The 13,398-nt window shown below is 49.9% G+C and overlaps 1 protein-coding gene and 1 long non-coding RNA gene across 3 annotated transcripts in view; one reads left to right on the plus strand and one right to left on the minus strand.

The window, feature by feature from the left end:
• Nucleotides 1-13,398, minus strand: part of ASTN2 (astrotactin 2) — a 237,984-nt gene that overhangs the window by 8,795 nt on the left and 215,791 nt on the right. The window contains exons 21-23 of one of the 2 annotated variants that reach the window (XM_015878748.2): nucleotides 9,996-10,096; nucleotides 8,651-8,834; nucleotides 2,632-3,536 (exon numbers count right to left, since the gene is read on the minus strand). In XM_015878748.2, the coding sequence (XP_015734234.1) occupies nucleotides 3,299-3,536; nucleotides 8,651-8,834; nucleotides 9,996-10,096 (523 nt within the window). In that variant the 3' untranslated portion in view covers nucleotides 2,632-3,298. Of the gene's footprint in view, nucleotides 1-2,631; nucleotides 3,537-8,650; nucleotides 8,835-9,995; nucleotides 10,097-13,398 lie in introns of those variants that run through there. The other variant, XM_015878749.2, reaches the window with a different exon arrangement.
• Nucleotides 10,103-11,710, plus strand: LOC116654188. Its single transcript, XR_004309169.1, has 2 exons — nucleotides 10,103-10,784; nucleotides 11,244-11,710. It is a non-coding gene; the product is annotated as an uncharacterized LOC116654188 (long non-coding RNA).

Genomic DNA, 13,398 nt, shown 5'->3' on the forward strand with positions numbered 1-13,398 from the left:
AATACTGCTGTGTGTGAGGAGGCTGGGGACTGAACAACAGATGAATTCCACACTGCAGTCTATGGGGCGCTTGGGGGCAATAAACTGAAGGGCAGCAATAAATTAAGTTTTTTTCACACTGACATAAGTGAGTCAGTAAAAAAGATGTTTTGCATTTCAGCTGTCAAAATCCACTGCAATATATTGAGTGGGGAGAGAGCGTGACAGCGCATGGTGCTTCTACACCATCCTTGTCAGTGGCCAGTGCATTATTAATGGAGTATAAGCACGCTGGACAGCCCTGTCAATAGAACACACTGTAGCTAAAAAGGCCTATAAACGGAGTATTAAATGGCTTGTGTCTATAGCAATACATAAATCAATTAGCTGCGCATTGAAGGATCTATTAAGCATTAATACAGGCTTTAAGACAGGAGCAACTTATGGAGGCGGCTCCTGTGCTGCAGCCCCTGAGTGATGCTCATCTCCAATCCTCACATGTGAACAACCACACGAGCACAATCAATTGCTGCATGTGGCCAAAACCACCATTTCTATGTCCAGTTCATGTGTCTGTCTGGAAATCAATCACTAAAGAGTAGGAGAGGGGAAAAACATACATCAATACCTGCACTGACAGAGGGCTGAAAGCACTGCTCAAAGAGTGGGTGATAGGGCTGTGGCCACCAGCAGATGTATGTATACTTCTATGCAAGCTACCCCTTGCCCCCCAATTGTACATTCATTATTTCTTTTTAAGAAGCATACAAGCTTCCCATCTCAGCTGCTGTCCACGTGCCCTTGTTTAGCCTGCAGGTGATCTTAACACAAAAAAAGAGAAAAAAAGAACAAAAAACAGGGCAGGTGAGGATGGGTGTAACTGCAGTGTGAGCACATGCAGGGCGCTGGGTGAGCAATGCCTGCAGAGGAAGCCCCTTGTGCTGCTCCTTCCCTTCAATGCACCCAGGGGGATGGCTGCAGTGCACGCTGCATGCAGGCACGCACACAGTGGATCACAAGCTCATGGGCCAGCACTGCCTGGCTGTGACTGCAGCTGTTTATCCTGAAAGCCTGAGGGTTACATTCTCCAAAGTTTCCAGCTAGAAAACACAGAACCTTTCAGCTGTGATCCCAAGGATGTGTAACCTCGACGAATTCCTCGGGTTTGTTTGGCTTGGGTCAGCCACACCGGGCAGCATCCGCAGCCACAGTCTGCCTGGGGCTGGCGCTGAGATGGGAGCTCAGTGTGCTCCTCGACAGCTGAACGGCTGCCATATGTACTCTGCCACTCTGCACCAGCACATCCACATGCTGTGTTCCCCCCTTTCCTCTACCAGTATTATCAAGGATGTGAGCGGGCTTTGGTGAGTGGACTCCATTCCCATTTCCTACAGTGCTGCACTCATGACATCCCATAATAGCATTAGTCTTGTAACCACAATATCCCCATCTGTCATGTCATTGGCATTGCAGAAAATGCCAGCAGTGCCATTCAGGTCCATCAGGTTGGGACACCTGCATGTTTGCAGTCCGTGGGTTTTTGTTTTGTTTTGCTCCACACAATAGCCAAGCTGAGTACATAATGCTGCCATATCTCCTCTCAGAGCAGTGCTGCCCACTTCCAGAGGTACAAGATTTGGGACCGACTCTGGATGAGGCCAACAGTTGTACTTAGGTGCAGGAATGCACCGAGCTGCACCAGGGCTCATCAGACCCAGGCAAGGAAATGCAAAGTGTGCATTGGGATGCAGCAAGATGAATCTGCCCCCTCCATCCCCACAAACAACACTGTGCTGCTCTGGCTCCAAAGACTCTCCCATGAGCTCCAGCAGGATGCTGACCAGGTGCTGGAGGGCTTCCCAACCTGCAGTATCCAAATGAAGTGAAAGGACCAAAGGAAAAAGGGGACGATGAGAGCAATGTGGGAGACATGGCCACAGTTAGCCAAAGCAGGAGAACAGGTAAGAATAAGTATAGAGACTTATCTCAAGAAACATAAGACTCTGGCTGACCTTCCTCCACATCAAATCCTGCACTTTGTTTGCTTTCAAAATGGCCATTTTGAACCTCACCTCCTGCTTTTCTTTTTCTTTAAAGGGTTAAATAACCTGGAAAAAAATAAATAAACAACAACAAACAGAACTATTTGCTTTGGGCTGACTGAACTGATTCATTCAGCCCACAGTTGTTTCCTTTTCCCCCTCCAGCCCCCCTCCAGGTTTGTTGTTTTGCTTTAAGAAAGAAAAAGCAATAGCTTTGGGCTGCTCTGATTTGTGTTCTTTTTTTTCCTCTCACCCTCCTGCACTTATTGGTTTGGCGACCAGACTGAAAAATCCATTACCCACACAGATCCCGGGCCAGCCTAACCCACATCTGACAGTAAAAGAAACCAGATTCTCCATGTCTTTTTAGCCCCTGGCTTCCTTCTTGGGCTTTCCCACACATCTGAAGCTCCCAGAGGGGCTGGTATGGGTGCTGGGCAGGGTCAGGACCCTACACAGAGGCTGCACTTTCCCCTCCTCTCCCAGTGCCTGCTCTCAGGGTGAGCACCAGTCTCTGGTCATTGGTGTTGGCCATTGGGGATGTCCTCTCCTCTCTGCTGAAGCGATGGCGAGACAGCATCAGGAAGAAACACCAAAGGAAGCATGAAGATGAACTTAATATGAACCTTTAATGCACAGAATGAGCTGCCGGGAGCCTTGCGAACGAAGGCACGGAGCCATTCTGCCACCTCGGAGTGGTATAAAAACCCCCAGCGTGTCCACAACGTCCTGGCACCTGCCTGGCATCCACCTCTGGGCCACGCGCTCACAGCTGGGATGCTCCTGGTGTCCTTGACCAACGCTGCAACAAACCCCCGGCCCCACAGCTCCGGGTGGGCAGGGGATCCCCAGGCCCAGCAGTTCCCCTGCTCAGGCTCTGGCCTCCAGTGGGTTTCACCTTTTCCAAGGGTTTTGGAGTGGGCAGTCCAGGGAATTCAGTAAGAAAAGATTAAAAAGGAGAGACTTTTATGCTGCGTCAGGTCAGGTGTTGGGTTTTGGTTGGTTGGTTGTAGGTCTTTTTTTGTTTTGTTTTTTGTTTTTGTTTTTTTTCCTCTGGAAAAAAATAAAAAACGGAAGGAAAGGAAACTAAAAGTCCAACTCGCAGATTTCGTGTTTCTCTGCCATCGATGTGAGAAAGTCCTGCTTGGCCTCGCTGTCCCCTTTCACCCCTTTGAACACCTCCCGTCCCCGAACCCCAGCAGCACTCAGCACATCACGAGTCCTCGACTCCTCGGAGTCCCTCAGCCTCCCTCAGCTCCAGGCCAGCACTGTCCTTCTCACCGCCCCTTGGACTCCCCGTAGGTGTTGCGCAGCATGGAGACCATCTTCTCCTCACACGTGACTTTGGTGTCCTTTAGGATGCTGTACCACACCATGCCAGGAGGCCGGACCTCCTCGCTGCGGCAGAACAGGTAGGGCATGGTCTCAGTGCGGCTCTGGATGTAGGCGCTGCGGAGCAGTGTTGAGCAGTGACTGCTGACTTTGTCCAATCTCCGCAGGATCAGGTGTGCCTTCCTGGAGGGAAGAACCAGAGATAGAGGCAGAGGAGTCCCCAGGGCACACCTGGCTTCCATCACTGTTTCTGTCTCATGGCAAGAATCACAGAACCACAGAATGATTGGGTTGAAAGGGGCCTTATAATCCCCCTGGCCCCACTGCTGTGGGCTGGCAGCCCCCCAGCTCAGGCTGCTTGGGGCCCCATCCATGGCCTTGGGCACCTCCAGGGATGGGCACTAGCACATCTCTAGGCATCAGTGCCTCGCTGACCTCTGGGTAAAGAATGTCCCACTCACATCTGACCTGAATCTCCTTTCCTGAATCTCCTTTCTTCTAGTCTTAAGCTGTTTCCTCCTTTGTCCCATCGTTATCTGCCCGTGTAAAAAGTCACTCTCCCTCCTGCTTATAAGCTCCCTTTAAGAAGGCTGCAATGAGGTCTGACCAGAGCCTTCTCCAGGCTGAACACCCCCAGCTCTCAGCCTGTCTCCATAGCAGAGGTGCTCCAACCTCTGAGCATCTTCATGGCTGGCTCATGCCCAGCTTTTATCCACCAAGTCCTCCACGGGGCTGCTCTCAATGCGTTCTCTCACTCTGTACTTACACCTGGGATTACACTAACTCAAGCACAACAGCCCACATCTGGCCTTGTTGAAACTCATTAGGTTCAATGGATGAGACCCATGGCTTGAGACATTGCCTTGCCCATTTCAGGTGGAGAGCAGCTCTTTTTGAGTCAAAGCTCATAGCACATCCATGCATGGGGCTGGAGGGACCTCAGGTCTGAGCAGCAGAGCAGCTCAGGTGCTCTGAGAACAGTGCCAGGTGGTCACCAGAGATCAACATGCCCCACAGCTTGGCCAGCCCACAAACACTGCCCTCCCCGCTCTGTTTCCCCAAGACTCCAGGAGGCAAATGGCCTGAAAGGACTGACACTAGAAGAGCGAGGAGAAAAAGCACAACACATTAAGACAAAACAAAATAAACCCGTTAGAAACCAAGAATCCCCCTGTGGGAGTCTGCAAAGTGCTAAATCAAACAAAGGGAGGGGAAGAGGGTTTACTTCAGTGGTCTGAAAGTCTCAAGATCACAGATTATTTCCTCTCCCTCTGGTGCCACAGGAAAGCTCTGGATTTGGGGTTAGGGGATTTCACAGTTCCTGGAGGAATGTAAATTCCCGATAATGATATGTCAGAGGCAGCGCTGTCAGTCAGCGAGGCATAAACATGGGGATTACTTGATTATGGGAGCTGAGCAGCATTGCAGCCTGGGCTGTGAGCTCCCAACAAGGAGCAGCACCAGCAGCACCCATTATGGGAGGTGGGGAAGAAGGGCAGATGAGGCACAAGGGCACACCGGCACCTCCCGACAGCTCCACTGACCCCCCCAGTTCACCAACCCAAGATAACTCAGATTTTGCTAAAAATGACCGGGTTGCCTTCTTTTCCTGATAGACAATACAGGTCTCTTGGCAAGGCAAACACTCCCATGTGTGAATCACAGAATGCTTTGAGTCGGAAGGAACCTTCAAAGGTTATCTGATCCAACTCCCCTGCAAGGAGCAGGAACATCTAAACCTACAGCTCAGCAAAGAGCAGCAAGAAGCCCAGGGCTGAACCACACAGACCTGCTGGTCTCTCATTATCTGCAGGCAATGCTTCTTGGGTCGGTGGTCTCCACATCTGCAGCATCTGCAGTCGTGCTCAGTGCAATCAGCCCCAGGAAAGGGGATGCAGCACACGATGAGCTGACTCTACAAGGATGCTGAGAAAGCACAGCACCGTGGTCCAGGTGATGGGAGGGAGGGAATCAGGCTCCTTACTTTTGGTTTCTGGTACCAAAGCCCTAATTTTGATGGGTTTCACCGCTTTGAGACTGAGTCACTTATTTTAGTGGGGTAATGAAGTCATGTGTAAATATTAGATTTAGCTTTTGGCTGTCAGCTGTTCCCTCTTAAAAAAAAATAAGGAGCAAGAGAGACAGAGCGGGTGAGGGCAGGGGTGAGAAAGGGAGAGAAGCTTTCTGGTGAAGGCTGGGTAATAAATTACGGGAGCAGCTCTTGGGCTGCCAATTTAACACCATAAATCAAGCCCTGGGTATTACCCAAGTGCTCCCTGTGGATGGCTGTCGGGTCAGAACGACCACCTTTTCAAATACTGGAAATGAAATCTTCCTAAATGCTGACCAACCTCATCCCTGCCAGAAACAATAATTTATTGCCTTATTAAAGGGCAGGAATCAAGAGAGGACAGCAGGGGAGCGAGGCGGGGGTCATTTTCACGGCCAACTCCCAGCTCTCAGCCCTCCAAGGGATGGAACAGCCCCTTTTTGCTCCCCCCTTTAGCCCAGCTCCACCGCAGGGCGTCCCCACTCTGAGTGTCCCCAGGGACCAGTTCTTGAGTGATGAATTTGGGAGTTCATCACCCACATCATAAATGGTGGAGAGAGGGATTCAAATAGAGACAGCTCTGGACGGCTGCTCCCCTCTTGGTGTGGGGAGAGGGGTAGGAGGGGGAAAGGGGGCTGCCAAGAAAGGTGCCAAGTGAGAGAGAGGACAAGCTTCCTCTGTCTGCTGCAGGAGAAGGTGGCTGCCTGTCTGCACTGTTCCCATATGGGACAATTTTGTCATAAATTCAGATTTTTCCACTCTACTGAGAACTGACCCAGGTCTGTCAGACCCTCATCTGAGAGGATAATGAGTCCGGGACTCGATGGCCTCTTATCACAGCCTCCCATCGGTACATTGCATTCCCCAGAAAGGCAGCTGCTCTGGGGATGCACTGATCTCATGTGGCCATCCTGGCTGCTGCCTGGGGACCTGCCTGAGGGAAAGAGAGCTGTGAGCCCCACATCCTGACCTCGCTATTCCTGGTAGCCACAGGCAGGGGCACAGAAGGAAGATTTTAACCTAATTCTTTCTTCCGCCTCCTCCTAAAAGCCAGGCTTTGTTTGCAGTGGTCACAAGGATAGTCCAAAAATACAGTATGAGAAAATAATAAAGAAGTCTCCCCGTTGCCATGTCAGGAAGCGCTCTTGCTGCACTGATCCAAAGGTCTGAGCGCACAGTAGCATTAAACCTTCACTGCTTTAGACAGATTCCTGTGTTTTGTTGGAACAAATCAACTCTGCGAAACTCACTTGGTGTTTGTAAGAGGAATGGGGGGAGCAGGAAAGGGGTTGTTGTTGCTGAAGGAGACGAGCAGGATGAAGCAAGCCAGGTGCCAAGATGCTGCTGACCACAGAAAGTCCTGGTTTAGGGCCACCTATGAGCTAAGTTTTTAATGTCTCCTTAATGTAAACCGTCTGGTTGGGACATCTGGCTGTCAGCGTGTCTTCTCGCGAGCAGCTGTTTGCAGTAACCTGTGGCTTTCATGGAAACTGGGCTCACGAGGACTCCAGTGTGATGTATTTATTACACGGAGGCAATCAACTTCCCTCTTGTCGCTCAGTTTTATGAGCGAACATTTACTGCGAATCTGAGGCTCATCTGATAAACATTTCAAGGTATGAAAATGAATGTTCCTCTGGGAAGGAGAACAGCCCGTCAATTAAAATCGCGTTACGAGATGGCCTCCCTTGGCAAATCCTCCCCACGTCAGTGCCTCTGCTTCTGTCCCAGCTCCCGGCAATGCTGGGCGGGATGCAGAGCTCTCCTCTTGTCACAGTCTGGCATCGACTGCTGCTGCATTTCCCCTTGGCTGCAGGTCAAACACTGCTCAAGTACAGAGTGGGGGCACATGAGCTCTGCAAGGGATCATCTGCCTGGCGAGGAAGGCAGACAGCAGCCGAATTGACCACTGGCTCCAGATGTAGCTTGGTACGGAGTGCAACAATGCAGGCAATTTAAATGTCACCTTGCAAATCTGGCGACGCAGTGTAGGTATCAGGGTAGCAAACATGGTGCAATAAGATGGATCTCAAGTGACAAGGGAAGTAAGAAGAGTAAGAAGAGTGCAAGAAGAGGCTGATGGACCCCAGGGGCTCACAAAGAGAGGAGCAGTTGGAAAGGACAAACAAGTCTGCAGTGTCATCAGAGAAGGAGGAAAGCAGTGGGAAGGAAGAGTGGCTCCACGTCAGGCGCTAATGAGCAATCAAAGAAATTATGACCAAGGTCATTTCTGTGGGAGGGCAAGCACCAGGCCAGCCTGGATTTATGTCTGGGAGAGGAGAAGCTGTTCTGAAGTGCCGTCATCCTGGTATTATGGACAGATCCTCACTCGTGTCCAACAGGCAGACCGGAGTCGAGGAGCAAGAAGGAAATTCTTTTCCAGTTATTCATGGACAGCCCAACCCCACTCCTCCATCCCTCCCCGCTCCAGTTTGTCAAAGAACAACAAAGAATCATAGAATGGCTTGTGTTGGAAGGGATCTAGTTCCTAGCGGTTGCCAACCACTAAATTCAGCACCAGATCAGGCTGCTCAGGGCCCCATCCAAAGTTAGACGAGGATGATTCAAGAGCAGTGTCTACAAAAGCTTCAAGGCTACGTGAATTCTGTAAGACATCTTAACTTGTCCATAGAGCTATGACTATTTCCAAACACTTCTTGCTGAGTGTTTACCAAGGGCTACGTCTAGCATAAGGCTGTACATAGGTAACAGATGAGGCACTGTGCACCCGTGGTATCCTTGCAAGGCACTGGGGGTACCACAGCAATGAAATTAAGTACAACCTTCATAGCACCCACATCAGTGACTTCAGTCACTGTTATGGGAGAGTGAAGGTGGAAAATGGAACTTTGGAAATATTTACAGTGTGTACAGCAATCATATGCCACAGAGAGGATAAAGATGTGTCAGGTCCAATAGGGAGAGAAATCACTAGAAGGGAAAGTCCATATAAACCACCACCTAGAAGCATTTTAGCCTTTTTTTTTTTTTTCCTCAGTTGTTGATCCTCTGGTCCTGATTAAGGACCTGTACCTTATTAAGACCCTCTGGTCTCCCCATGATGTTCCCAGTACTTTGCAGTACCACCCAGCTCAGACTTGTTTTCCACCCACATCCCTGATATCCCACAGGTGTTTATGAATGACCAAGCAGGGTCTGCTCAACTGGATGGCAAATAACAGGAGAGGCCTTCTCTCAGCTGTGAGGAGGCAACAGGGCTAGGAGGATGCAGGATAAGGGTGGGTACCTGGGCCCCAGTTCGTCCTCACTGCGCCAGACAAAGTCTCCAAACTTCTCATAGTGGGAATTGTAATGGTGTTGGACTCGGAACAGCATGGAAGCAGAGACCTCCATCAGTGTGTTGTAGGCTGTCTGCTGCTCCTTCCCACTGGTGTAGCCATTGTAGAGGTTGTAGATTTTGTCAGCTATCTCTGAAAGGGAGCAGAGGACAGGATTTAATGAGCACAGGTGTAGTGGAAATGCTAAGTAACAGCCTGAAGCAGTGATGGAGCACCTGGTGGGAAGGGAGGGCCAACCCAGGGGAGCTCAGGTGTACACGATACACCTGAATGAGTGGAAGGGTGGAGCCAGGCCCTTCTGAGACCTCATTTAAGGGCTGGCAGTAGAAGTGAGGGTATCTCTGGCTGGAGGTCCTTGCCTTCCTGAAGCCTTCTCAAGGTAAGCAGCTCTTTTCTTTCATTTTATTTTTCTTTCATTTGGGCTCACCCTTGTTTGCTGCAGCTAAAGACTTTGCCACCCTGCTATTATCATGGTACTTTCCATCCCATTATAGCATTACAGCAGGGAAAAAGGGCAAGCAGAGAGCCATGGGTGGGAGATGCTGGGATGGCTGCAAGTGCAGCTTGATTTATTGAACAAGAAGGTGCGTTTTCTGCTGTAGGAATGAATACCTTTTCAGAAATGAAAAATGCACAAACCCCCATTTCTTTCCTTTTCTTGGAAGCCTCTCATTTGCTCTTGTTTTTTCTGTTTTGTTTTTTTGGAAGTGCTTATCAATAACACTAAACAAAGCATTAATCAAATCTTTCTTTTGTTTGTTTCCCAAAGTAGGAAGGAAAGGAATAGGCAGCAGGCCTTTTTGTCTTTGACAAATCTTTTGGAACTTGAAAGCAGCAAAATGCTTTGGGAAGAAGAGAAGGAATTGGACTGACTGGTTTCAAAGCTGGAGAGTGGAACTATGAATGTGGTTGGTGTCTCAGCTTCAGAACCAACAGAGCTGCCACTGATGTCCCACTGAAGACTCAGAGCTGGGCCCCAGCCAGGGCTGCACCTTTCTTTGCAGGCAGCAATTGCCCTCTTCCATAGGATGTTTACTGGCAAGACTACAGGGTCATGCAAGGGAACAGAAATGATGGCACTGAGCTGCACAGAACCACAGAGCCTCCACTACAAGATGTCTGCTTTTTGCTATCCATTTCAGCCCCATGTTCCTATGCCCAGGGCTTGTTTACAGGAGCTTGTGCACTGGAAGAGGAGACTGGAGTGAGTTGCAAGTGTGCAGTGGATACAGGAAAAGCAAAATTAACAGGAAATGACTTCTGTATTGGGAAATGAGGTGCCTGAAGACTGACCTTCTGCCTTGCTGTCATCTACCAGTGGGCAGGCTGTCCTCAGGGTGACCGTGCTCAGTTCTGAGTGTCTCCCTCGTGTGTCCACTGCATACAGTGTGAACCTGGAAGGCAGAAAGTGAAAGAAAAATGTCTTTATCTCTCGGTCTGATACCACTGGGTTATTACAGGAGCTGACTTCATGAGAAGTGAAAAATGTGGTCCTGGCTCCCATCAGTCACTTCTGGCTTCTGAAGGGGATGCGAGATGTTTCCAACTAAGAACAAGAAAACAAACAGCAAGAGGAGCCATGGGGGCAGGAAACAGCATCCCCATGCACCAAGTATGGACTGCATGCAGCTCCATGAGCTGCGGAAGGATGCTTACACCTCTGTGTGAGGTGCCATGCACCCAAGCAGCGCAGCAACACTGCAGTGCTTGCACCTCCCTGCAGTATTTCTGCCCTAAGTAGGGTCTGTGCTGACAAGTGACAGCTCGCACACATCCTGCAAAAGGCCCCTGAGGTTGTTTTCTAGATCATTTCCTCACCAGGGTGGGGCTGGTTAAAAGGGTGGGAATGATAATTTCACACTTGAAGCTAATGGAGAGCATCTGACAGTAAAATACAGCTTTTGTGCTGGATGGAGTATTGAATAAACAGGCTGAGGCTGCATGGGATGTCTTGCAATGCTGAGCTCAGAGCTGTGCTCAGTTTCAAAGCTCCAAAATGGGAATGCTTCTTCGCAGCAGGGGCAGGGATCTTCATCCACTCTCCTAGGAAGGATTGGTTTGTATTTACCCAGTCTGAGCCAGGTATGGAAACTAAAGCTGCTTTTGACACAAAGTAGGAGTTGGGCACATGGGTCCCTGAAATAACACAGCCTTGCAGCTGTAAGTTAAAAGGGGAGTGAGACCCTGAGGCACCTGTTATTTAAGGAGTGGCCCTAACTCTTAGCATTCTTAACAGGGACAGCAGGGATGCCTGCCTGCTCCTTGCTTCCAGTCCCTGTGCTGTTCCCGCATCCCACCAGCAGCTGATAAGAGCTGATGTCTGCACAGTAGCAATTCCCAGCACAGGACATGCTCTCTCTGAGCAATTAGCATTAGCTCTGTAACAATATTTGCTGACTGAAAGGATGCCAGCAGACTGCCAAGGAACCCACTTGTGCAAAGGGACAAAGCTGGGGCAGGCAGGAGATATGCAGACGCTGTGCTTGCCCAAGGAGTTGCTATTTTATTCTTAGGCATGACATCATTTTCCTTCTTTTACAGGGAGCGTTGCTCAGAGTGGGAGCATCTCAGGAAGGATGTCCGTGCTGTGCAACTTCACAAGTACCACACACAGGCTGTTCTCCCGCTATAATTAAGGGACAGCAGCAGAGCAATAGGGGAATTCGAATTCAGGTCAGGAGTGTGACTGCTGGGCTCTGCCGAGCTGCTGTCTCATCCTACTGAGCAAGGAGTCTCCTGTGGGCAGCTTGGCAGCACAGATTGCTCTCTCTGGGTCCATAAAACAGCAGTAATTGGGGCATGCAGTGTCAAGAAGGGCACCACAGGAGTCCTGCAGCCCATCCCAGCACCCATCAGGAGGCAATGCTCTTCTTAGAAGAATACAATCATTAAGGTTGGAGAAGACTGAAGATCACCAAGTCCAGCCCCACCCTAGCACAGCTCTCAGTGCCACATCTTCAAGGTTAAGGAACAGCTCCACGGACAGTGACTGCATCGCTCCATGAGAGAAGAAACATGACCTGAACCCCTCTTGATGCAATGTGAGGCTATTGCCTCTCATCCTATTGCATTACTGGGTGCAGAGCTCGACCCCATCTCACCACAACCTCCTTTCAGGAGTCACGGAGTGTGATACAGTCTCCCCAGAACTACTGTGAATGTGGTAAGCTCTCGGGGGTCTCAGACGGTGGATTTCTGCTGCAAGCTGACCTGTCCTCATCCTGGCTCACTGGCTTAGCTGCGCTGGTTGTGTTTTCCTTTGTGAATGGGTGAGCACATCTAATGTGAGACCTCTGCTCTGTCGATGCTGGCTTCATCAAGAAGGCTCCATTATCTGCGAGGCAATAAGTACCAGGGTGCTTCCCTTGAAAACAGCAGATTTTGATGAAAACAATGGTAATATTAGTGCCTGCATCACCTATTCCACCAGCTGCAGGGCAGGAGGGATGTTGCTGCCTGGCTGCGGCCACAGTGCATCCCCTGTGTGCTGGGGGGAAGGACCCCTTTGGGCTGTGCTTCTGCCCTCTGCCATCATCAACAGATCAGAGTCATCGGCTGCCAAGAGTGACAGCATCCATGATGGTCCAGGCTGGGTTAAAACAAACTGATCCACACACAGAGCTGTCAATTCATCAGGTGAGAGTGAAAAAAAATATATAAAATAATAATAATGAAAAAGAAATGCTTAAATGGGAAATCATCAGAAGCAAAGTGATTTTTTGACCCGGTCAGAAGAGAATGCTTTGAGTCATGTGAAACCAGTCCTCTCAGTGTTCCTAGAAGAATGGTTTTGTGCTCCATTCCTTTTAGGGGTGAGACAGTGGCTCACAGGCTGCCCTGATGTGGTAGTGTCCCACCCCTGCAGGTCAGGCTGTAGGGGGCTCTGAGCACCTGACTGTTCAGTGCAGGGAGATGGACTTCATGGTCTTTGAGGTCCTTCCAATTCAAATGATTCTGATTTACTCTCAAGTAGAGCTGCTGGGCACCCTCTGCTCTTCTCCATTTCCACTCAGCATCTGATTGATCTCAAAGGGCTTTGCCATTAACATTGAAAAGATTGACTTGAAGCACTGCTGTACTGACAGCTCTGCTTTAGCGATGGCAGACAGATGTGTATGGGGTGAAGCAACTCAACCAGGAGAGCCACAGCAACAGGGGCGGATTGTAGAAGTCGGAGATAATGGTTTCCCACCTCCTTGACCACTCAGCCTCTCTGTGGCTGAATTCTCTCAGAGCAGTTTTTAATAGCCCTACATCGCGTGCTGGTTATTTTTCCCTTTTATTTGTGGAAATTGATAAGAAAGCACAGAGATCTGTGGCTTCTGCTCACTGTCCAGGGGCCACCCATGGCAACTGTGGGGAAGGTGGGGGCCAAATGTACACAGCATTTGGGCTCTCTGACAGCAACGGAGCTGCTCCCAACAGTGCCAATGGAGCCCTTGGGGAGCCTGTAAGGAAAACCAAGACAAACAGGCGGTTCTGAGTGTTCTACCCAAGGATATCCAATGGGACAGCAAAGCCAGGAAACCAAAGGAGCTGGCTCCATACTTGCAAGAATTCCAGGCCGAAATGCCATAAGACAGCACTGCATCCCCCATACCTCAGAGGTTGGTTTGTGAAGCATTAAGCATTCCCTGCAGTGCTCCCTCCTTTCCACCAGTACCCTCAGCACAATCATACATGGACATGTAAATAC

This window comes from Coturnix japonica, chromosome 17 (assembly GCF_001577835.2).
Source record: "Coturnix japonica isolate 7356 chromosome 17, Coturnix japonica 2.1, whole genome shotgun sequence".
NCBI lineage: Eukaryota > Metazoa > Chordata > Aves > Galliformes > Phasianidae > Coturnix > Coturnix japonica.